This window comes from Agelaius phoeniceus, chromosome 18 (assembly GCF_051311805.1).
Source record: "Agelaius phoeniceus isolate bAgePho1 chromosome 18, bAgePho1.hap1, whole genome shotgun sequence".
NCBI lineage: Eukaryota > Metazoa > Chordata > Aves > Passeriformes > Icteridae > Agelaius > Agelaius phoeniceus.
Window position 1 is genome coordinate 11688865 of NC_135282.1, and position 25644 is coordinate 11714508.

General features: G+C 43.0%; 1 protein-coding gene across 4 annotated transcripts in view; it reads right to left on the reverse strand.

Annotated features, from left to right (window-relative positions):
* Positions 1-99: 99 nt before the first annotated feature.
* Positions 100-25644, reverse strand: part of MED15 (mediator complex subunit 15) — a 29589-nt gene continuing 4044 nt past the window's right edge. For 2 of the 4 annotated variants that reach the window (XM_054645663.2, XM_054645667.2), the window contains exons 2-18: positions 24505-24592; positions 23298-23349; positions 22784-22813; positions 21402-21617; positions 20343-20605; positions 18629-18997; positions 17468-17566; positions 12238-12357; positions 5667-5809; positions 4592-4719; positions 3593-3727; positions 3117-3180; positions 2903-2969; positions 2313-2473; positions 1998-2164; positions 1777-1875; positions 100-1665 (exon numbers count right to left, since the gene is read on the reverse strand). In XM_054645663.2, coding sequence (XP_054501638.1) covers positions 1529-1665; positions 1777-1875; positions 1998-2164; positions 2313-2473; positions 2903-2969; positions 3117-3180; positions 3593-3727; positions 4592-4719; positions 5667-5809; positions 12238-12357; positions 17468-17566; positions 18629-18997; positions 20343-20605; positions 21402-21617; positions 22784-22813; positions 23298-23349; positions 24505-24592 — 2338 coding nt within the window. In that variant the 3' untranslated portion in view covers positions 100-1528. The remainder of the gene's footprint in view (positions 1666-1776; positions 1876-1997; positions 2165-2312; positions 2474-2902; positions 2970-3116; positions 3181-3592; positions 3728-4591; positions 4720-5666; positions 5810-12237; positions 12358-17467; positions 17567-18628; positions 18998-20342; positions 20606-21401; positions 21618-22783; positions 22814-23297; positions 23350-24504; positions 24593-25644) is intronic. The other 2 variants (XM_054645664.2, XM_054645668.2) reach the window with 2 other exon arrangements.

Below are 25644 nucleotides of genomic sequence, written 5' to 3' on the forward strand. Positions count from 1 at the left end.
CACCTTCACAGCCTGGGAGTTTTCAATTCCCACAGAACACAGCAACCCTCATCCCATGCTATCCTAACAGGGCAAGAGCAGTACAATGTTAGCATCCAACACAGGAATAATAATAAATTTATTACAGTAGAAACAACCAGATAATGCATTAGCTCATGTACAAAATACTGACAGCATTCTGCTGCCCCAGTCAGTGCTTACTAGGTACCCACATTTAAAAACATCCTAAAACTGATGACACCACGTGGATTTACAGAGGTCACAGCAATTTCTCGACACGACTGTAAGAGAGCCCAGCTACTCTTCAGGGTTTGCTGCACCCTACAGAGAGGTGGGGCAGGACAGAATTGGAACATCTGATACTTGAAATTCTCCTGCACCTCAGGAACTCGAGAAGGAGCAACTTAGACACACGGGGAAGTATGAAAAATGCATGAAATTAGAGTTACTTGGGGTAAATGTTTTCATTCCCAGTGCCAAGACTAAGGCAGCTGCTGCCTGATCTGAGTGCCCATCACTGTTGGAGGCACAATGGATGAGTTGTCAGTTCTGCTCCTGAGATGTTTTTTGCCTTTTTTGTTCAAACAAACTGCTGTAGTATAGAAACATTTGCAGTGCAGTGCATTAACTGCCACTGGCAACCAGGTGCCTCAGAAGGACTCTGAAAAGAAGAAATGTAGCTACAAACCTGCTGGACTGATTTGTGTCACTTGGCCTTTATAGTGTTGGTTCCCCCATCTTTCTGTACACATTTAGTGAATTTACAGGGGAAGTCAGTGTGCCCTGCAGGATCTCCTATTTCTCATCAACCTTACTCAGTTGAGGTGAGAAACCTGGTCCATGCTAACCAAAAACCATTTATACAAAGTTGCATTTAAAATAAGCTATAAAAGGTTTTATAAAATGAAACCTTTTTTGCTCTGGTTGGTTCCACATTCCCCCCCCTCCCTTCCAAGTATAATTATGCAGATTTATCTCACATATTTGAGGGATGCCTTAAAAGGATGTAATTTATCCCATCTCTGGGCAAAGCTAACAGTCAAAAAGATTTCCTGCACCCACTGGCAAGTTTGCAAGCACATTTGAGTTGCAGCTCATTTATTTCTGGGGCAGTGTCAGGTCACAAAACATACAGTGTGAAAGAAATACTGGCACTGAGCAAATTTTGAAGCAAATTAGGACATTTTTCCCTACCCCCTCTTATACCAGACTCCCTGATGGAAGTCCACAAATAATTTCTTCTCTAAGAAGACAATAAAAAACTCATCCTAAATACAGTCTTGAGAACCATATATACACATTTTGTATATCTGAAAATGCTGGCAGAAGTCCACAGAGGCAGAAGATAGAAAGCATGAAAGCTAAGTCTAACATCAGGTTCTCTACTGAACCTGCCAACCTAGGAACAAAACAACATAAGGCTTCTTTCTTCTGAAGTAACTTCCCCATGCTGTGGTTTTCCAGAGGCATGGGGAAGATCTTGGCCAGCCTCTGAGGGTTCCTTCCTGGCTGCATGAAGCAGGAGCTGTTATGCAGCAGAGAGACAGGCCTGACGGATGCTCTGTGCCCAGGTGTTCAGGAGAGCTGTGACTGAATGCTTGTCTGGCAGCTGCAAGAGCTTGGAAGTCATGTATCTGTACACTGACTGCAAAAAGGGATTGGCTGCTGGAGAAAAATGAGGGAACAGATAAAGGAAGTTGTTATAAAAATGGTATTAAAACACTAAAATAAAAGAAGTGTTCCCACTTCCCCTAGTGGCACATACAAATGTCATACCATACTGCCTGGGGTTCTTTATCCACAGAGGGCTCTGATCTGGGTAGTCTGCAGGAACACTGAGCTGGAGTGGTGGGACATTTGGAAGATTCTTGTCATCTGAAAGGCAAAGACACTTCCATCAGAGCAGAGCATTTCTTGCCAGCCAGGAGGGTTTTAGTGCATAACTGAGCTTGGGTTCTAGCCTGTGAACCCCAGGGAGGAACCACCTTTCTTCTTACCTAGCTTGCATATGAGATGAACTGTGCCATTATTACTGCAGTGTGAAGGGTCCAGGTTCACCAGGAATTTAGGATTTAATCTTGCAACTTCTCCTTGCAGGACATTTGGGATGGTTTGTCTTTCATCCTCTTCGTATTTCCGCTTCCGAGGGGAAGCAACGGGCGCCCTGTGTACAACGACACGGGCCACAAAAGGAATCATTAAACATTCCACATGTGGAAAAAGGAATCCATAAACCCATAGGAATCCATAAACATTCTTTGAATGGTTCCTCAGAGGGATTTCTGCTCCCACCCAGAGCCCTGTGCACGTACGTGATGGGCTGCCCGTGGATGGCCGTCATGGCCGGCATGAAGGTGCGGTACAGGGAGTGGTTGAACACGGGCGAGCGGATGTTGGCCAGAACAGCATCCAGGAGGGGCTGGCACAGGTACTGCTGCTTGGTGGGGGGCACTGGGGGAGGTGGTGGAGTTGGCTGAAACACAACAGAAGCTTTAATCATCACCAAAAATAGAAATATTTACTGTTGAGTCTGAAAAAATTTATAGCAGTAAACTTCCGATGCAAATGATTCTCAAAACTGTACATGGTAATATTAAGGGAGGAAGTAAAGCAAAAAAAAAAAACCATATTCAGTTTTAGTTTAGGAAGGCTGTCCTGAAATTAGCCACAGTCCAAAGAAACATTTATTCAAGTCTTGGCACAAAGCACAAGGAATTGAAATTCAGTTAAAAGATACACACAGGCAACTTACATGAAGTAAATGCTTGCCCACTTTTTTCTTATTTTGTCCAACTTGAAGTTTTAACACCATGAGTAATAAAAACTGCAAAAATGATCCTGCCAAGTCTTAAGACCTTTTGGAATGAGTTGCTTATCTCTGCTGGCACAAAGCATTACATACCACAGCCATATCATTTTTCAGCTTCTCCAGAGCAATTTCACATTTCTGCAGCGTCTTCAGGGGGCACCTGTGGAAGAGGAGAAATTTCATCCACATCAGCCACCAAACAGGCACCTCAGCTGGAGTGTGTCTGCTGTGTGAGCCTGAGACAGCCTCAGTGGCAGCAGGGCTGGGGGCCAACCACAGATTTCTGCCACAGCTGGGAAAAAGTTACCGTTTAGAAGGGTCTGTCAGGATATCCAAGAGACTCTTCATTTTACTCAGGTCCTTCTTCCTGTCTGAAACAGTGTGAGAAACAAACAGTGACTACAAGAAAAGCTTCCATTCTTGCAGACAGAGACACAGTCAAAATGAAAACATGAGCCAATACTAAAGAAAGTGAGGATTAAAGATCTTTCATCTAATCCTAAGTATATGCAAAGTATGAACTCTACATGTTTCAAAACCATCAGAAGTAAAAAAACTGATGAGAATTTAAGGATGAGGGTTTTGCCCATTCCTCACACTAAAGTCTTTAGTTAGAAGCAAGAAAGAAAAGCTCTGACATTTTAAATCTCTGGAAAAGAAGTCACCACAAAAGACAAAGTCACCACAAAAGACAAAGTCACCACAAAAGACAAAGTATTGCTTCTTCCAGCAGATAAGAGAGCTGACACAGGTAAATGTATGGCCAAATACAGGAAAGCTCACCTTCATTTTTATCTATTTTATTGATCATCCTCCGGAGTGGCTCGATGTATTTTGAAAGTTGTTTGAGTTTTTCCAGATACTGTTGCTCCTCTGACTGACCAGAACTGGCTGGACTCATGACAGAATTTGGATTTCCTGGCAAAAAGGAAGACTGCATGTCACAGGGTGATACAAGATACTGCAGAACATTATTCTTAATTAATCTTGAGCTGAAATGTGGCACTCTCTAAGTGTAGCTCATGTCAAATATCCAAATCCACAACTGGATGCCCTCCATAGTTTAAGTGCTTGCCCAACCTCTAGTTTTTGTATGGAAATAACATGTTCTATGGGCAGGAGAGCAATTCCCACTTAATACATGTTTTTCTGCAAAGTTCCAAAGTTCCACGTACCAATTTTCTAGGTCTTTATCTTGCCTTTCACTCTGATGCTTTAAACATAAAATAAACAAAATAAATTCACAGCAGTTTTTGTTAAGTGGGTCCTTTCCTACCTGCAAAGCACACACCAGTGGTAGGAGAAGGAGCCACTCTGTGGTACCATGAATGGAGGTGACAAAATGCTTATTCTGACTGGGGGGGAAGTGCCAAGTGCCAGAGTTCACCTGGGAAGGTGTTCAGGAGCAAAGCAGGCTCCTGCCTGGCATGGAGTGTTTATGTCCTTTCCACCTGCAAGTGTCACTAAGGGCTCCCTCCTGCTGGAATAAAGAATCATTCTGCCTCTAGAAACTTGCTTCATTAAATTAAATATCATTCTTTTTTTCAAAGACTGGGGAAGTTAGAAAAACCCATTAGATAGTTCAGTGGTGAGAAAAGAGGTTTCAGTTGATTTGGGAATCCAAGCAGTTGTGTCATGTGTTCAGTACCTGCAATGCCAGCTTCTACCTAGAGCTCTTGGAAGTTCTCACTGAGCCAAAAAGAACAGGTTTCCCAGGAATTATTACAGTTCCCAAAGCACAGCCCAACCCCTGGTGTGCAGCACAGCTCTCAAATCCTTTACCTGGAGTGTTGAGAGGACCTGGGGATGGGACACTGAAGTTCTGAGGAGTTCGTGCAGCTGCTGGGCTCTGTGATGGCTGTGGGGAGGGACTGGGGAGAAAACTGCTGGGTGATGGAGCAGGGCCAGAGCTGAAAAAGAAACACAAATTAAACCTTGGCAGGTTTACCTGACAAGGAAGGATCCTCAGCCTGGAAGCAAATATGATTTTAGTTGTTGGGATCTCTCCCTGGTCAGAGTGACTCCAAGGAAAGTTGGAAAGTCTCTTTGCCCAGCCCAGTGCTTGAAGAAGGAGTCAGGGCTCTTCATTTCTCAGTCTCAAGGTTGTTCATTGTTTCTTATCCATAAAATTCTTTCTCCTGCCCTGCTGAGGTCCATCCAGCAGGACAGTTCCAGGCACTCTGCCTGCCCCCAGGGCAGGGTTATGTCTTTGTACTAAAAACTACTGTACAATGTTTACAATTCCTTTCCAATACCCATCACCTGTGTTAGACAGTGAGCTTCTACTCTAAACCAATCCCAAAGTGCCACCATCACAGCAGAAGATGGAGGCCAAGAAGAAGAAGAAGAAAGGCTGGACAGGCCCAGATCCCTCCATCTTGCCCTCCTGAACCCCCTTACCAAAGCCCTAAAATCTACTTTTTCACCCTGTGATAACTTCACTATTATTCTACTTAATTTGTCATGGCTTGCTGATCTTCATCTAAGGTTGGTGATTTGCTCCATGGCTCATAATCAAACCACCCAAAGGTGTCTTGGGCTCTGTGCCAGGGTCTCTGAGCCCTCTGGCAGGGTTTTGGCTGCTCAGGACAGCCAGAGGGATGTGCTGGGTCCTGACATTCAGTAAGCAGCATTAGGGCTGGCTGTAGTTCTGCCCTGGTGAGGTTTCATACACAGATTCTTTATGGAAAATGGGAGTTTTCAGAGTGGACTCAGCACAGCCTCACCTGTGCTCCCAGTGCAGCTGGTATTAAAATTCATTCATTCCAATGGAAACAGAGTGAGATTACTGAATGTTTCTGAAAACCTCACACTTGTGGCATTACCAGAAGTGCTCAGAAGTTGCAGTGGGGCTCACCTGACGTTGGAGTTTGGCTGAGAAGTTGGCTGGCCTGGCTGAGGAGAAGGCTGGGGCTGTGGGGGTGGAGGCATGGACTGGGGAGTCTGAGCCTGCTGCACAGGAGATGGGGATGACATCATGGTGATGTTGTTCTGGCTGACCTGCAGAGTGGGAAAGACACCATCAATAACAACCAAGGGGAGCAGAGCAGGGGAACCTAACTAAAGGGCTTTACCTGTGGAGAGAAATGTTCCTCAGGCCTACAAGAAATGAAAGCATTAGTTGCCTTTCTCCCCCATAAGGACACTCCCACCTGCATCACTCTTGAAGCTCTCAGGGCAGGAAATCTTATCAACTTCAGTGGAAATGACCATTAAATCTGCACATAACTTGAATTAACTGCATAATAATTATTTTTTCACTGCCCAAACCATCATGTTGCAATTAAAATGTCAGAAGTGCCATGTGAGAAACCTGTACTTTATTAGAACTAAAGAAGAGCAGGAAGAAAAGACATTTCCCATTTGATAATTAAGAGTCAAAACCCCCTCCTTATTTAGACATTTTAATTACAGTCTTCAAAGGTCTGTCAGACTCAGCTGCAGCTTCTCAACTGGTTTTCTTTAGGAAGAAGGAAGAAAAAAAAATCAAGTAAGCCAAATCACCAACATCTTGTTTAAATACTGAGTTCTGAAAATCTGGGTGGAGACAGAAACTCCAAACTCAACAGCTGGATGGAAAAAAAATGAAGCAGCTTTCTGACCTATGGAAAATAATGAGGTGTGCCTAAAGGACAAAAAGGCAAGTAAGAGCATTCCAGAACAGCACCAACCAACCAAGTTTATTCTGTGCACTCTACAGTGCCAGAGCCAGATGAACACTCAAATTTGAGCAACTTCTCACATTTGTTCTAATTCATATTTTTCCCCTTAATCACTTAAAACCAAACAAGACAACCTGTGCAATGGCAGAGGCATGGGACAGTAATGCAGCTATTGAGTGATCACATTTGTTTAAGGAGCATGCAGAGAGTTCTGATGACTTGAGGCTATAAATAAGGACATACAAAGATAAATGGAATTAGCCTGCAGAGGCCACAGATTGTGGCTCATTAACCCATGTGTCCATTCTGTGAGTCACTGATGAACACCTTTGAATTAACAATTCTTTCCCTCAGTCTAAACCATTTTTAAGCAAAGGTTCCAGTAAATCCACAAGTCCCAGGCACATCACAGGCACTGCACATTGGTGCTGCCCTTCACTCTCGTGTTAAATAACCCAGCTGTATGCAGAGCACATGGTATTTAGCACTCTGAAAAATATTGCATTGTCTACTTCTGCATGGACACACTGACTGCAACAGGAGCTGCTCTGCTTGGTACCTCTCACTGCAGCCCTGCTAAAGGTCAGACTCCCCCCAAAAAGGCACAAACAATCCCCAGCTCAGAGCAAAACTGCTCATCTTGAAGACACCAGTTCATCACCCATTACAGAACAGTTCAAACCCAAATGCAGCCTGACATGCTATGATTTCTTTTCAATCTTCAATAACCCCAGTACCTTTGCAACCTCTCACACAAAGTTAATACATGGAACAAGTGAGGCTGAAATTAAATTTTCTTCCTTTTCTCCATAATCAACAACTACAGAGCCTGGGCTTGTGTTCTCCAAAGGAGGTGGATTTGTTACCAGCACGTCTCTCCTCAACAACTGGAAAAGCCTTTTTGAGGCTGAAAAGCACAGCTGGCCTCCTGCAGACACCTTGTGTGGAAGGAAGGAAGGATGGACACTGCAAAGAGCATTCCCTGATCCTTCACAAGCCCATTTCATTTGCCATTAGACAGCAAATGATTTAGAACTTACCCATATGGATACTGCACCCATTTCTCACCAAGTCAGACTAACACCACTTGGAGTGGTTCATCTCTTCCTGAAAATCAGACACAGTTAAGTGTCCCAAGTTGGTTACAAAAAAGGATTTCTGAACACTTAAATCCTTGTGTTTTAGGAAGGAAGGAGAAAGATTTCATTGGGTTTTCTGCCAGATTTAAGTTGCTGTGTGTGATTCAGCACCAAGGATATTATTTACATTAATTTACAAATGCTGCAGAAAGTGAAGAAAAGGATATGCAGCATTTACTGTGCACACAAGCACTGGATGAACTGAAGTTTTTGCACTACCCCTCCTCATTCAAATACCTGCACAGGTAAACAGATTTCCTCCTTTCCAGGTTTGCCCTCTGCCACCTTCATTTCAGAACAGCAAAGGCCAATGCCTATCAGTAACCAAAACTGTGACATTTTCAAAAACTTGCATTCAGAAGTGTGCAGTTCTGAACTTACTGCCTTGGCTTTCTTTGACAGCAGCTCATTTGCTACATCATTTCAGAACAGTTTAAAGATGATTTCAGATTTAGGTTTCTACATTGTTTGTAGGATAAAGATTAAGATTGTAACAATTTAATGAAGTTTCAACTTCTAGGGAATGCTCTTTGCAGCTGACTCTGAGTAAAAGGAAGGCTTAAAAAATAAAGAAAAACAAACAAACACACTACAAAAACAGCTATGAACCCAAAAGACAAAACCTCCCCTCCTCCAGAGCTTTAACTCCACTGAATTCATTCATTTCCAGAGCTGGGCCATGGTTACTGCTCATTTGTACACCCTGCATCTTTAGCAGACACAAGGAAACCCAAACACATGTTTTTCACTGAGGGATAGGAATTTCTGCACATAAAATCATCTCCATGGACAGCTACTGCAGCCCATGAGCACCAATCTGCTCTGTGCCCCTACAGTGACCTGATCATGGCACACACTCTCATCTTCTGAAGTCTTGCCCCTAAGGAACTTAGGCTTGCATGATAAAAGTTTGCATTTGCATCCACTAAAGCAAAGCTCAGGAAGATAAACCCAGCTGTGAGTTCCAGCTCCAGTTTGCTGAGTCTCAGGCACAGAACAGCACTCAGGAGATGAGGCTGGTAAGGGCTCCCAGTTCTGACTCTGTTGCAAATCAAAACACCAGGTGCTTGTGGAATAAAACCTCATATCAGTAATTTTTTGTATTGTTTGAAAAGACTGTAAGAAGCAAAAAATCCCAACCAAACAAATAAACTCACTGGAGAACCTAAGGAGTACTGTGATAAAAAAGGCCAGACTGTTATGGGGCAAAAATAAATAGCCACAAGGTATTGATATCATATCTGATCCTTCTGTTGAAAAGCATTCTTCAGTGCAACACCAAGATTCTTTTCTAAAGAGAAAACACACCCTGAACTACCCCTCACCACATCTAAATGGATTTGATACTGCAGTCAAGGAGAAGACATGCTCTAAAATGAGTGACCAATGCCCACACATCTGCTCCTGCCCTCACTCCTGCTGTCAACAGCTGCAGGGGCTCTGATCACCAGGAAGTTACACCCAGCAGACAGCAGCACTTCAGCATTTTATAAGATAAGAGCTGTAAAAAACAACATTTCTAATTTCTAATCTACCTAGAACCTGCACAAAGTGTTCTGGCACACAATACCAGAGATTCATGGTGGTCCAGAGCTGTCAAGTATAGGCAGGTCAGAACAAAACCTGATTCCAGCCACCAGGAAACCATGACTCACTCACTCACCCCAGCACCTGCTTCAGAGCCATTTTCACTACAATCATTGCTCGTGAAAAATTTCTCTTCTTCTTCTGCTTTGAGCAGTTGTTCAGCTTCTACATCACTTTCCCACTCCCTGGCCTCTACTGAGACACCTCTGATGAGCAGCTCACTGGTGCCAGGAGTCAAAGCTCCTCAGTGACTGTGACAGTGCTCAAAGATCAGCCCATCACTGAGTGCCTGAACCAGAAGCCTTTTCCTATTAGTCAAGTATTAAATAGAAACAAAACTAATACTTAAATATCCATCAGAAAGTCTCAAACATTGTGGAGAGAAGCCTTGTAACTAGATATAATATAACTTGTAACTAGATATAATATTGTAATTAGAAGCTTTTTGCTACCAGTCAGGTATTAAATAGAAGTAAAACTAACACTTTAATATCCATGGAAAAGCCTCAAATATTGTGGATAGAAGCCTTGTAACTAGATATAATATAACTTGCAACTAGATATAATATAACTTGTAACTAGATATAATATTGTAACTAGAAGCCTTTTGCTACCAGTCAGGTATTAAATAGAAGCAAAACTAATACTTAAATATCCATGGAAAAGCCTCAAATATTGTGGATAGAAGCCTTGTAACTAGATATAACTTGTGACTAGATATAATATAACTTGTAACTAGATATAATATAACTTGTAACTAGATATAATATTGTAATAAGAAGCCTTTTGCTCTCAGTCAAGTATTAAATAGAAGTAAAACTAACATTTTAATATCCATGGAAAAGCCTCAAACATTGTGGATAGAAGCCTTGTAACTAGATATAATATAACTTGTAACTAGATATAATATAACTTGTAACTAGATATAATATTGTAACTAGAAGCCGTTTGCTATCAGTCAAATATTAAATAGAAGTAAAACTAACACTTTAATATCCATGGAAAAGCCTCAAATATTGTGGATAGAAGCCTTGTAACTAGATATAATATAACTTGTAACTAGATATAATATTGTAATAAGAAGCCTTTTGCTATCAGTCAAGTATTAAATAGAAGCAAAATTAATACATAAATATCCATGGAAAAGCTTCAAATATTGTGGAAAGAAGCCTTGTAACTAGATATAATATAACTTGTAACTAGATATAATATAATTTGTAACTAGAAATAATATTGTAATTAGAAGCCTTTTGCTACCAGTCAGGTATTAAATAGAAACAAAACTAATACTTAAATATCCATGGAAAAGCCTCAAATATTGTGGATAGAAGCCTTGTAACTAGACATAATATTGTCACTAGAAGCCTTTTGCTATCAGTCAAGTATTAAATAGAAGTAAAACTAACACTTTAATATCCATGGAAAAGCCTCAAATATTGTGGATAGAAGCCTTGTAACTAGATATAATATAACTTGTAACTAGATATAATATAATTTGTAACTAGATATAATATTGTAACTAGAAGCCTTTTGCTACCAGTCAGGTATTAAACAGAAACAAAACTAATACTTAAATATCCATGGAAAACCTCAAATATTGTGGATATTTCAAATGGGAGATGATTATCTCAGTCAATATTAACTGTCACAGTGACCAAAGCACAAATTCCCCTCTGACTCCACAGCTGTGGCTGGGGTTTGTGTAAGTTAACAAATCCACACTGTCCTGGATTGAGATGAGCATCCATCTTCAACCAGAAATGACAACAGATGTGTTTGCCTGGGCCTGCAGAACCTTCTGGTCCCTGTCACTGCCTCTGCAGCCTCCTGAGAGGAAATGAAGTGCTCTGACCTGGTGCATTTTCCAGCAGCAGCTGGGCAGGAGCTGCCAGCCTGCCTCCACAGGATCTGCTCTGATACAGGGACAAGTGCAACCCTCCTGGCAGCTTCTCCTACACAGCCATGGAAGAAAAGAACAGCTCAAATTTTTCTGGGTCCCTGACACCATGCCAAAGCTGCTCAAACTGGAACAAGGCAGGTTTAGTAACACAAGAATCACCTGTACATGAACATAGGCCAAGCAAGGTCCTGGCACAACTCAGCCAGGGACACTGCAGAGCTGACCTGCAACACTCAGCAATGCACACTCATGGAGTGTGGACCTGAAATTTGAGTCTTGAATCAAATGTGAATCTTGAACACGGCAAATCTCAGGTTTCTGTGGTTGAGATGACCCCTGAGGTGTTAGAAAGTCTCTTTTTTCCCAGCCCCATGACCAAAGAAGTTGAGATTCCTGGGTTCTGCTTTTCAAGGCTGTTTATTTTCTCTTATCTGTTACATTCTTTCTCTGTCCAGCAGTCAGGTTGTGGCACAGTCCCTGCCCTTGGGGTGGTGTTGGCTTTTTATACTACAAACAAATATACTTTATTTACAATAATTTCCCAATACCTATCACCTGTGTTAGACAGTCTGTCTCTACTCTAAACCAATCCAAAAGTGTCATCATCACAGCAGGAGATGGAGGACAAGAAGAAGGAGAAGAAGGACAGGACACACCCAGATTCCTCCTCTTGAACCCCCATTCTAAATCCCCAAAATTCTACATTTTCACCCTGTGACAAATTCACCATCATTCTACTCAAACTCTTGTGGCTTGTAAATCTTCACACAAAGCTGGGAATTGTTTCCATGGGCTAAAATCAAAGGCACAGGTGTTTCTGACTCTGTGCCAAGGTCTCTGAGCCCCTTGCCAGGGTCTCCAATCACCCAGGGCAGCCAGAGCAATGTCCTGGGTCCCGAGAGGCAAAGTTTTAAATGTTACAATAAAGATCTATCCCCCTTTAAAAACGCTTTATTTGATATCCCAAGAAAAACCTCGTAGTTAAAATGAAAAACGATCCATAAAAAGCACACCAAGAAGCTGAGCAGCAGCAGCAAGTTCATGGTTTGATCACAAGTGAGCACTCCCCTTGCCGGAGAGGCAGCAGGCGGGCAGGGCAGCAGTGCCCGAGCACACACGTGGCTGTGACCCAGTAAATACCTGTGGCATTGGCTGTCCGCCCAAGGGCACGGAGCTTGGAGGTGGAGCCGGCACCGCGGGGGCAGGCGGGAACCGTGGTCTGATTTGCATCCCGCCTCGGGCCAGGGGTGCGGTGATCATCTTTGAGGACAGAGGGACAACAGACAAAAGTAATCGCAAAACAAGAAATGCAGTGCACTGGCAGGATGAGAAGCACATGCAGCCTCCGGGAACTGGGGAGGGGGAGCATGGAGGGAAGGTTAGTGAGCTTCTCTCTGAAGGTTAACCTGACCTGCTGGCCTGGAAATGCAGCTCCTTTTGATGCTCCTCCTCTTCAGAGAGCACCTCATGAACTGCTGGTACCCCGACAGAGCCCATAGACAGCCTGACTCATGGCTCAAGGCTTCACTATCCTGTCATGTCCATAAAGGGCCTTTCCTAAACTTTTCCTGACATCTTGAAGTTCTCCAATCTTTGGAAATAAGTCTTCCAATCCTTGGAAATAAGTCTTCCAACTCTTGGAAATGAGCTCTCCAACTCTTGGAAATGAGCTCTCCCAACTCTTGGAAGGAAGCTCTCCCAACTCTTGGAAGGAAGCTCTCCCAACTCTTGGAAGGAAGCTCTCCCAACTCTTGGAAATGAGCTCTCCCAACTCTTGGAAGTAAGCTCTCCCAACTCTTGGAAGTAAGCTCTCCCAACTCTTGGAAGTAAGCTCTCCAACTCTTGGAAGTAAGCTCTCCAATCTTTGGAAATAAGCTCTCCCAACTCTTGGAAATAAGCTCCCAATCTTTGGAAGTAAGCTCTCTGCTGTCAGGAGCTCTCCATCAAGAAGCTCTATAATGCCACAGGTTTCTGATGTGTTTTCCCCACTGTGGGCCCCACGGGCTCAGCAGAATTGGCCATGTCCCCTCTGTTCCAGGACACTTTGTCAGACACTTCAGCAGCAGCTGTCAGTGCACTGCCCCACAGTGAGCAAATTTCACACCAGCCCAACCCATGCCAGTATAGCAATGCCAAAGACAATTAAAAGGACTTCCAGATTTGAAAAAATTATTTCCTTCCTTTTATAACCCACACAATAAGCCAAGTACACTTTTTTAAGTGTACACCATCATTTTGACAAATACATATTCTTCTACTACTAAGGTGTGCTAAATTTTTCTGAGTCCATGATCTTTTTCAAGCTTTTTGATTCTCCAGCTGTATAGAGTGAGCACACCCTGTGTGCATTTAGGGCAAATGATAAAGGTGAGCATTAGAATCAATTTTTATTTTAAAATAGGAATGGAACTATGCTGCTCTGCAGTGTCTACAAGTACCTTTCAGAACCATTAGCCTGCATGAGCCACAGAGATGTAATTTTTTATATCTGTATAGCCCTCTGCTATTTAAAATTTGATATTGCCCCACATATTGAGAATTTACAACAAATCCAGTATATATTTGAGGTAGTATTCAGGTAGCTTTGGCAGATTCACTTATCAGTAAAAGAGCTTCTGTTTGGGACTTCAAAGATCTATAGTAAAGTTTTCTGAGCTACCTTTTTTCCCTGGCTTACATGTTATAGCAAGGAACCTACACAATCCTAACTGACCTAAGGGATAATGCAGTCTCCTTCCTGTAAAGGGGTTGGGGCACTCCTGCTGGGTGTTTATGTAAATGGACTGAAGCAGCCAGCAACACATCTCTAGAGAGTCAAAGAATGCATGTGCTTACAATTGTTAAAAATAAATAAAATTAAATACAACATAGCAAGACTGAAAAAAAGAAAGCAATAACTGATAAAGAAAAAATAGTGTCAAATTCAGCACAGCTGTTAGTTCACAACATCAGAGCAATGCAGTCCCTTTCCATCCAGCAAAGAGGGATGGTCAGAGACAGGATTTCAGGAGGGGAACAAAGGGGGTGCCTCAGACACACACACACATGCACACGTGCACACACAGCATGCAGCAGCTGCAGAGCAAACACAACAACCCAGCAGTGCCACAGAGCACAGGGGGATGCCAGGGAGTGCAGTGAAGAGCTACAGTGTCAACATGAGAGCTGGTGAAGCAACATAACCCTAACAAAACCAAAAAAAAAGGGGGGAAATTGCTGGGGTGGGAGGGGAGTATCCTTTCAGGCACAATCACCCCAGCTCAGACCCTGGTGAATGCACACAGATCTCTGGAGCTGTGCAATCCCAGGCATGTTCTGGTGACCCACATGGCCCATCTTGGCTGTGTTTCTGAAGCCACACCACCAAAAAGTGAAGATTTACATTACTTCCACTGAGGCAAAGGAAATTAGAAGAATATTCACAGGTTAAGTGTCTGGCAAACCACTGAACAGCAGCATGACAAACTCCAACTCAAAGGCTTTCAGCTGTTTGTAGTGTTGTGGTTGGTCAAATGAGTGCACAAGCTTACAATTTTGGGTTAGGATCTTTTGTATTTTTTTAAATGCGTGCTCTGGAAAGGAAATCCATGTATAAAATGGCACCAATTCCACTCTCTTAACAAAAGCAATCTATTGTCCCCCATTCTCCAGCCCATTTATATTTACAAAACCCATGACCCTTTGATAAAGGAGTCAGGAAAGGGGTTCCAAAGCAATATGTCCATAAAGGAGTTACTCTTCTTGTAAGATAAGAACACAAGCAGAAATGTTTAAGTACTTTTGAGAAAGATTTTAAGTGAACACATATCTTCCTCCACAAGTGAAATTGATTCTTATGAGGTAAAATTCCATTAAATTGAGATAAATCAGAGAGCAGAAAGAGGATCTCCCTCCAAAGTAAGCTACAAACCCCATTCATTCACAAAAATGAACTGGAATAGAACAAATAGAATCCAGAACCTGCAGCTTTCTTTTCTTTAACATCCAAGCATTCAGCAGCCCATGAATACACAGTTTCTGGTGAGCACATGTATTACAGTGCCCCTGCACCAAAGGCAGCTCAGGTTTTCAGCCAGCATCACCTGAGCACCTGAGGGAACTGCACCACAACAGTGACTTAACCTTACTCCTATTGAACTTTAACTTTACTCACACTTAACTGCAGTTGATTACAGATCTTTTTTCCTTGGTGCTGCAAGTATTCTGTGTAGATCTCATGTTGCTAGGACAGCACTGCTGTGAGCTCCCCTGGGAGTTACATGCTCACAAGGACTGGAGCAGGGTAGCACTGACCTGTGTGGGGTCTTGATAACTTCAGGGAAGAACCTCTCACATGAATCCATGTTCAAACCTGGGGCTGCTTTTACTTTTATGTAAAAAGGATTTACAGAAACTTCATGGAAAAGGAAAAATGCAGCCATAGCAAACAAAATTCCCAGTTTGAAAGCCCTTAAAGACTAAATTTAAATGTAACAAGCAAAGATTAGGATAGGGTTTGTTTCTAAAAAAAGCTTCCCTGAACCAAATAAAGAAATCAAAGCAGATTTATTAAAAATGCTGATGCTACTGAAAAATGTACTAAATAGAAAGCAAAAATCTAGCCTTAAAAGAGACTTCTTATAAAGGAAATCCTTACACACTCTCAACACTGAAGCTGCATGGTAATATTAAATACAGCCACAATCTTAAACCTATTATATACAGAAAATATTTAGACAAGTACAAGAAACCCATTTAGTTATTGGACTTCACAGTGGTAGGTGAATTTTAGTAGACTCATCTTGCACTGGCATGAACATCAGTGGAGTAAAACCTGTGTGTGGAATATTCCAAACTCCACATGTGGTAGATAAAGAGCAATCCCCACTCAGGGCTGGATAAAGCTGCAATACAAAACTGGCTGTCAACCATGTCATCACCCAAAGCTTTTCAAATGCACTGTGCTGTTAAGCCACTGGCACATGAAGTCACTAAAGGGGCAGGAATTCAGTTGACTCTACATAAACACAATCCATCTGTTCAGAGTTGAAAAGAGCACCACTAAAGTTAGCAACAAGAAAAAAAAGTCAGTGTCTCCTTCCAGTCAGCCTAAATCCCTGCAGCTCCCACCTGGAAATTATTTAAGAAACAAACAAGTTTTAATTGACATTTCAGCTGTAGGAAGAGAATTCTGCATTGCTGCCAGCACTGTCCCAACTGTACTTACCACTGCCCAGCTTTACATCCTGTGTTACACTGACACAAGCCAAAGGAGCAACCCAGAAACAGAACTTGGTCACACCAACAAGGATGTGGCCAGCTGAGAGTGACCATGGTACAGGACACTGGCCCTGATACAAGCCTGGGAGATGTTCACTGGAGAATCACAGTCCACATGAAAAACTCCTTACTGAATCTAGAAAATGACTTGTGCACTGAATGGAAAATGGTGCTTGAAAAACATGGAATGGCTGGGTGTACATCAAGAATTCTGCCATGAGTCCTAGTCAGCCTCATTTCATCTGTCTGCCTCTCTCTTCATCTACAGAGTGGTGACATTTGTACTTACCCATGTCTGTAAAATGCCTCAATATGAAACACTACACAGGTAAGCCACAAAAGACTTCCATATTCTTGTGGAAAATGGGATAAGAGGTTCAGCTCAAGCCATTCCCCATTTTTTCCCCATGTCTCCTTCATACCAGACACACATCAAGAAACAACCACTGGGGCTGCAGGTGTATTGCAGGATAGAAAAACCATGTTAGACCACAAGCTTTCACCCAGCACTTTTCTTTTTTTCATGTAACTCTGCACTTGTGACACACACCATTTGTTCTTCACAATTCACATCCAGAACAAGAGCATCTAGATCTACTGCCCATCTCACTCAGAAGAAAATGAAAGATGAAAGGACTGAAAGGGGAGTGCAGAGAGATTTCATCATCTATACTATTTTTTTCCAGTCAATACATGAAGATGGAAGGTAAATCACATGTGATTAAAGATAGCAGGCAAAGATTCACAGTACAGAAATCAGTTTACACAACAAAGCAGTCACCTAGGAGAGTTTAATGAAAGAAGAGGTGATACACTCCAGGTACCAACAGTCAGACTTGTAGTGTGCCCACAGGAGACCATCTGACTCATGTGCATTCCTGTGTCAGTACAGGCAACACTCGAACCTACTGGGGACAGAGAGCATGCACAGAGAGGTTGGCAATGAAATCCTGCCTCTGACTCCAGGCAAAGGAGAAACAGCAGAGAGGAACCACACCCCCTTCCCAGAGGGGATGAGCAATGGCAGAGCCCTCACCAGGAACCACCAGGAACCCACTCCATGCTCATCTCTAGCATGCACCTGGCACAGGCTGTGAGCTGTGGCCCTTACCTGCCCCGAGGCTCCCATCTGAGCAGCTTGGGCCTGAGCTGCCTGCACTGCTGCTGCTGCTGCCTGCTGCTGCTGCTGCTGCACCAGCTGGGCTCTTACCTGGGGGGTGAGAACAAACCCAAAGTAAACACACATACCTGAGCAGGGTATGACACTTCTGTTTCAACTGCATTGGCTCATGTGCTCATTAAAAGGGGTATGGAGACAAGATCAGCCTCACCAACTAAAGTTTTTGATTTTTTTTTTGTAACAACAAGTTTCCATGTTTAAAACACCTAGAATAGTTTTCCCACAGACTGCACACCCAATTCAACAACTTCTTGCACATCTTACCTCTGCTATCAGGTCTTATATATCAAGATAGTAAGGCACTGACATTTTTTGCAAGCCTACCAATGACCAGCATTGCAAATGTTTATAAATTCATTACATCTGTCACTGTGACAATGGTGACATTTAACTACTCCTGGCTCAGCTGGTAGGAGCACAAAGTGGAGACATCAACTCATCCATTTCTGAAGTGTGGCTGACTCTCCAATCCTCCCCAGTAAGGCCCAAAGAAAAACAGGTCTGAGCTTTGATTCAACAGTAACCCATAAAGCCCAGATAAAAATTACTCTAACACTGCAAAAAGCTGCACCATTAAGAGGATGACCCAGCAAGAGATTCAGCAGAGTAGAACTATTGTCCTTCCCACCTTCTCTCCAAGGCAGGAACAGCCAGCACATTGAACTGTGACCAAATCTCCCAATGTGGCAGCAGAAGCAAAGCCAGCACGGCAGAGAGCAAACACTGGCTGCAGTCTAGAGCACTCCAAAGTACCTGCTCATGTTCTAGAAAAGCAAACTGCATGGAGGTCATTTTTCTTTAACCAGAGTATGTTTCTTTTTCTTTTTTTCACTTGTCCGTTCAAGAGTGAGACAAGAAATTATTTTTAAAATTTTAGCTGCATGAATGGTTTTCCCACATTTCCAGAACTCTTACTCTTAGGTACAAAATTGTTCTCTACTGGAAGGCCCAGACATAAACCTTTAAACACCCTGTACCCACAACTTGCTAACTGCAGAGCTCTTAACAAGTTATGGTTTCCTATTCCATTATTAGCAAAAGTCAGACATGTGTTTTATTTCTCCAGATGGACAGCTGGTCACTAGCCCTTACCTGCATAGCTTTTAACTGCTGTGGTGTGAGAGTGACAGGCATAACCTGGCTGGGAATTTGTCCTGAGATTGCCTGAGGCTGAGACACCATGGGCTGGGGCTGAGGCTGGGACTGTGGTGGAAGCTGAGACTGCTGTGCCTGAGCAACCTGTTGTTGCTGCTGTTGCTGCTGCTGCTGCTGTTGCTGCTGCATCTGTTGCATCTGCTGTTGCATGACTTGCTGAGGCTGCTGCTGTATCTGTTGCTGTGGTATCTGCTGCTGCTGTTGCTGCTGCTGTTGCTGCTGCTGTGCCTGCATGACCTGTGCTGCCTGCAGCTGCTGCATTTGAGCAATCCGCTGCAGCTGCTGCTGCTGCTGCTGCTGCTGCATCTGAAAAGCAGGAAAAGCCAGCATGTTAAAGCTTCCAGCAATGCAACAGCACACTGACTTTTATAGCATAAACCAAAAATAAACAGAATCCTAATACATCAGATTGATGGTGTAAGCCCAAAAGGAAAGCCTAACCTTTCTATCCACTCATCCCTTGTATATCTCAACCCTAAATGGTTAAATACCCTGTATTTCCATATTTCCACATGACAGGCTTTCCTGTAACTTTTAAAAGCAAAGGTTAAATCCATCAGCTTCTCCTGTACAAATGGGCTCAGATACAGTTTCTCAAATGTAATCACCCCCTAACAAAAACAGCACAAGAATATGACAGCTGAAGTTTCCTCCCCTGCTTTTGTACCTAAGGATGATATGTATATACACACACGTGTATATATACACATTTTTTAAAGTGGCAACACATTAGTCACACAATGACAAAACAACCACTATTGCTAGAGTAATTCAAGGGCTATTCTTTCCCAGTTTCTGTCAGAATGAAAGACTGTCCTGACAATTATAAAAAAAAAAGAGACAAACATTTTAATTCCCTATTGCTATGACAAAAGAAAGCAACAAAACATCTGTAAAGCCTTTCCTCTGGTATGTAACACACTGCTGTCAGTTAACTTGCCAATCTAACCTGAAGCCCTACCCAGAAGTGGAAATGTGTTAGTAACAGGCAGAGCTGATACTTCCACACAAGCCAAGCCTCACCTGACAAGTAACTGATTGTCTTAGGTTACACTGCAAGATGTAACCAAATGTTTGTATTCTATTACCATCTGTTAAAACCAGGTGGGGCAGTGTTCTCTATCTCTTCCATGACCCACCCACTTTCCAGGGGGATCTGGGCTGTCCATGGCCACTGAGTGTCCCTGCAGGGCTGATCCAATTCCAGCATCCCATGGGGAGATGCTGCACCCAGGGCAGGAGCCAAGCATTCCTACCTGGATCCAATGTGAGCCTGGCACAGCACAGCAGCCTTTGCCCAGTGCATTGCCAGAGGAGCAGCTTCTGCTGCCCTGCATGGCCAGAGGGAGCCCAGGCCCATCTCCAGCAGCCCTGGAGCTGCAGAGGAAAACTCCCCCCTTGTGCAGGATCCCTGCTCCAGCAGAGCCACAGCTGGCACTGCAGGAGGGCTGAGCCCCCATGGGATGGGGCTGTGCCACCCCCTGACACACAGGGGACAGGGCATGGTCTGACTCTGGCAGTGGTTTTGTACTATTGCATTTTAATCTAATTTCCCCACTAAATTGTAGTTGTGACTTGGGATCTCCCACTGGTTTGCTCTCAAACCAGCACACCCATCACCACATTTGCCATGGGAGCTGTTGGTCATCACCTGCTGTTGGTTTTGCTGCTGCTGCATCTGCAGTTTCAGCATGTGCTGCTGCTGCTGCTGCACAGCCTGCAACTGCTGCTGCTGCTGCTGCTGCTGCGCCACCGCCGCGGCCGCCGCCTGCTGCTGCTGCACCTGGAACTGCTGCTGCATGGCTGACTGCTGGGCCTGGAACTGCTGCTGCTGCTGCAGGGCCACCTGCTGCTGCTGGAACTGCTGCTGCTGCTGCTGCTGCTGCTGGGCTATCTGCTGGAGCTGAAGCTGGGCTGAAGAGAAGATAGACTCTACTCAAAATGTGATACCCAAATAATGTGAGATTAATTCATGTCCTTCCTTAGCAGTATATACTTTTGCTTCCTCAAATGGATTAACAGCAGAATTAATCACACTTTGTACTACCAACTTGTAATTCACTCTCCCTCCACTGTCAGTAAGTAAAGAGTAAAAATATGCAGGAAGAAATGTACACTGAGGTCACCAGCAGGAAGCGCCTTACCATGGAAAACCTGGGTACATGTTTGCACAGGCAAAAACCATGTTCTGAAAAAAACAATGTTCTGAAGGTGACATGATGAAAGAAAACAATGTTCTGAAGGTGACATGATGAAAGAAAACAATGTTCTGAAAACAATGTTCTGAAGGTGACATGATGAAAGAAAACAATGTTCTGAAGGTGACATGATGAAAGAAAACAATGTTCTGAAGGTGACATGATGAAAGAAAACAATGTTCTGAAAAAAACAATGTTCTGAAGGTGACATGATGAAAGAAAACAATGTTCTGAAGGTGACATGATGAAAGAACTTTCTCATACAACAGCTCTACTGTGTTGGCTATACCAAGGAAGACATTTATCCAATTAGGTAGCAGTACTTGAAATCAATTATTTCTGAGTTCACTTGGCTGATTTAGCCAGAAGTATGACATCTAGTATGGCACCTAGTATGACACCTAGTATGGCACCTAGTATGACATCTCTTCAGCACCCTTCCCTTGAGGAAAGGCCCTTTTACTGCAAAGCTGATCCCACAACTTCAGTGGCTGAAGCAAAGGAACACTTACTCTGCTGAGTGGCTGTAGAGACCCCAGGCATGCCATGAGGGGCCATTGCTGAGGTTCCAGGAGGCTGCTGCTGCCCTGGCAGACTCATCTGCTGTGCCATTGGACCAAGGCCTGCCATGCCACTCATTGGTGCCCCCTGAGCTCGGGAAGCCATGCCCATGCCAGGTGCCCCTGCTGCAGGACCCCCAGTTAGATTCTGCAGGGCATTCATTGGATCTGCAAAGGAAACAGACACTGCTATGCAGCCAGCCATGCAATGGTCCACAATCCCCTGCTCTCCATCATCCACTCTCTGATCTGGCAACTGCAGACCATGAGCAGACCCAATATCCTGACAAAATCAGATTCACTGCCCTGCCTGTGAGGCTTCTGGTACATCTCTGCCTCTCTGTAAAGACAGAGGTGATTGAAAGTGCTGCAGTGTTGTGAAGTTCCACACAGATTTTAAATACATCAGAGAAAAGAACTTATTGGCCATCTCCAACTTGATACACAAGCTGCCAACAAAACTCCATGAGGATATAAAGCTTTAACTTCAAAAACCAAGAGAGTCCCAGTGTGGATCTTCCTTTTCAGAGAAGCAATGCTCAGAGCAGAGGATGTACTTTGCTATACACTGCCCCTCTAACATCACTGGTATTATGCATTGAATAAATTCAGTGCCTTTCAAGACATTTTTCATCATCTGAATCCTGGGCACACAGAAAAGTGAAGTTAGAAAGAGAAAGGCAATTCAGGAGGCCAAAACACAACACAGGGTGCAGAAGCAATATGAACCAGGTACAGAACACACACCACCTCTTCCTTAAGAATACTTATAAAATAATTTCCAGCAGGCCAGACTGCATGTTCATCAACCACAGAGTGCATATTTGCCCTCCAGAGGGATGAAAGCACAGCACCACACCCTAACATGTCCCTGACATCCACTGCAGTGAGAATGAGCACAGAGGCAGAAGCCAGGACCAGATCTAAGCTCACCCAATAGCACCACAAATATTTCTGCCTCTGGTGCAACACCTGGAGAGCCACAGCTGGCAACAGGAGGGAGCCTGGGCTGCTCAGCAGATGATTTTCAATCCCTCTGGTGCTCTCCTGAACCTTACTGCTGTGAGCTAACAGAAATGCAAAGAGGGGCACAAAGAAGCCTGCACTGTTACACCCAAAGCACTGGCCAAGCCTCCCACCCCAGCACTGAACAACTCCAGGACTGTCCTGCTCCCCTTCCTTTGCTCCAGCAGCATTTAATGCATTTAAAATCCCAGCTAGGCAATACACAGATGCTTTATTCTTAGTAACCACAGCCCTGATGTCTAAGCTGCTCTATTTAGAAATGGAGAGGATGGGAAGGAAGAAAACAACAACAAAAAAGGAACTCTTACCACTGACTGAGGCTTGAGATTTCTTATTGTCTGCAAAGAAAAAATGATGAATCATCTTTGTTAATATTGTCACATTGACCTTCTGGATATACTCTCTACATAATTTTTAAAATAAATTTTAAAAACCCACTATCTACTGTAGCTCTAATAAAATACATTAACCTAAGCCCCATTGGGTAATCAGAATGCTATACAAAAATATGAAAAAAGCAAAGATACAGAAAAAAATTAGGAAGTAGGAAAAGTAGCAAGTTTAAATAATTTCTCAAATACTTTTCAATTATAGATGATGTGTAAGAGAAACGGGATTTATAAATTAGGCATGCATACTACAGGAAGATTTTTAAAGAAAAAATCTTCTAAAGATTTTCTTTTAAAGAAAAAGTCTTCAACTTTCTAAGAATCACATGTAGAATCACACACAGAAGCCCTAAAATTTACTTTTCTTTGATGATGATTCAATGAGAAACCACAACTGAGAAGAAAGTAAAACCAAAAGTAAAAAATTACTTACGAATGTCTCGGAAATGGATAATGAGCCTGGCCACAAGAGAAAGATACTCCTCCTAAAGGTGAAAAATGGCTATTTTAGCATAAGAAATGAAAACAGAATAACCATTACTTTCTGGTTCTTCAGTATTCTTCCTCAACACACTGGATTTTACTCTCCAATGTGTGTGGGCTTTTCAGAGCAGTTCACTTCCAAGAACAGTCTGTTTATGAAGCAGGAATATTTTCACTAACACGTCATTGTGGTTGATGGTGAAGGAACACCAAGAAACCACAAAATTCACAGGGAAGAACCTCCCTGACAGCCACACTAATAGCAGCACCTCAATATGCAAATATTATAAATCAACATACATTCTCCACTTCTTATCCACTATAATTCCTTTTCTCTAAGGACAGAACCTGCTTACTTTGCACACTGAATTATTGAAGTCCTTGAATTATGTCACATTTGTACTACAGTAACTCTTTTTAAAGCTAAATTCATATTGCAAGTAAATTATTAACTTGCAAAACTAACGTGACAGAAGTGTCAGAAGTGAAAAGATAAATATTCTCTGAAGTATTTTCTTAGTGTGCTTCATAATTTGTAGGAAGTTGCAGAGGCTGAGACAAACCCATGAAACAACTCATCAGGAGGATGCCAACAGTGGGTGCAGATTTGTGGCATCAGCATTGTAACATTTTCACCAGGACAGGTTCCATTTCAAACATGGCTTATTTGGAGACAAAACCACTATCCAATTTCCCATAACACAGCTGCAGGGAAGCAGGTTATGATTTGATAAGAGTGCATGAGTGTACATTAGAGCCAGACTTTCACAGAGAGCACAGCTCTTCCCTTGGGGTTACTCTTACAGAGCCTTTTCATTGATATTTTTTTCCTGACCACCAAACTGGAATGGTGCTACAGTGCAGATAAAGGAAATTCCATGCAATTCACTACACACAGACATTCAGTAAGAACAAGGTGGCTCCACAGGTGCATGAAACACTGCAGCAGCAGCAAAGCTGGCTGGCACTGAGGCCAGTCTGATGCATCTGCTGGATGCAGAACTCCCCAGTTCCCCTCAAGGTAAAAGAAGAGCAGCACATACAAATCCAAATTTCACACAAATCTCTATTCCTAAGTGCACTGGCTCTGTATTTCTACAATTCATTACAAACTTCTTTTAACAGCCAATAACTTCTGGAAGCAAATAGAGATTTACCCTTGTTTTGGCCTTCATAAACACATGGCTCTCCATGTCTTTGCTAGATTTGTTATGGGCAACACCAGCTTTCCTCATGGCTTCATCACTGAAAAACAAAAGAGGAAAAAAACAAGGCTGGATTTTAATTGAGGGTCTTACAAATACTTCCTGTAGTTAGAAAGGTCTGTGAAACAGCTTTTTACTCCTCTCTCATTTATAGATTAAAAACAAATAACCCAAATACCCACCACAAAAAAAACCCCAAACCAAATCACCACCACCTATTATTTAAAACTGCCACCCTATAAAGTTTCTTCAAATAATGGAGAAAAAAGCCAACTAATTTCTAAAAGGCAACACAAATATTCTTTGCAGAAATTCAAAGCCAACTGCTAAACAAGTCATTATTTCACTGCCTGATGCATTATTTTGACAAAATAGCAGCACTTGTTTATTTGAGGAAAACTGAATGACAGGATTAATGTAATCCATGTTTGGCAAACAATGAGACTGAGCTTCCTAGCATGAGGATTTTCCAAAAGAATTCTCTAAACATAAGGTGGAGGAATAAAACAAAAAAGGTTGTTTAAAGGCACAGAGGCTTAACCAGTGAGTGAGGACAATGAGGGGGAGCAGGGCTGGGGACAGAGGAGGGCAGAGCTGCAGCATGGGCAGGGTGGGAGGGGACATGAGGGGAAAAGAGGAGCATTCTCAGTACATCAAAGAGCAGCAAGCAGTTCAACTATGGAATATGCAGAGAAAGACATCCCAAAACAAGGAGTTCAGCCAGGTGAAGCCTTGTTCCAATCCTCTAGGCACTGTCATTCTCAGAAACTTTCCTGCAAAACCTGTTCTTTGCTAAAGCAGCCTGGCAGTTACAGTCTCCATTCCACAAACCAGTGATCAGAAAATACTTCCTTCCACTTTGTGATTAACATATCAGAAAGTTATTTCTTGGTGACTGCCTTGCATGAGCAGCTACCCAACATTAAAAATGCAGGTCAGGGCAGTGACCCCTGGAAGTTTCAGCCACTCTGAAGAGACACTACTGGTTTATTTCCCCTGAATTTCTGTGACCTCCCATGCAGCAGGAATGGTGCTTGCACAAGAAGTAAATGGGTTCAGCTCTCTGAATCAACTCAATGACTGCTGGAATGT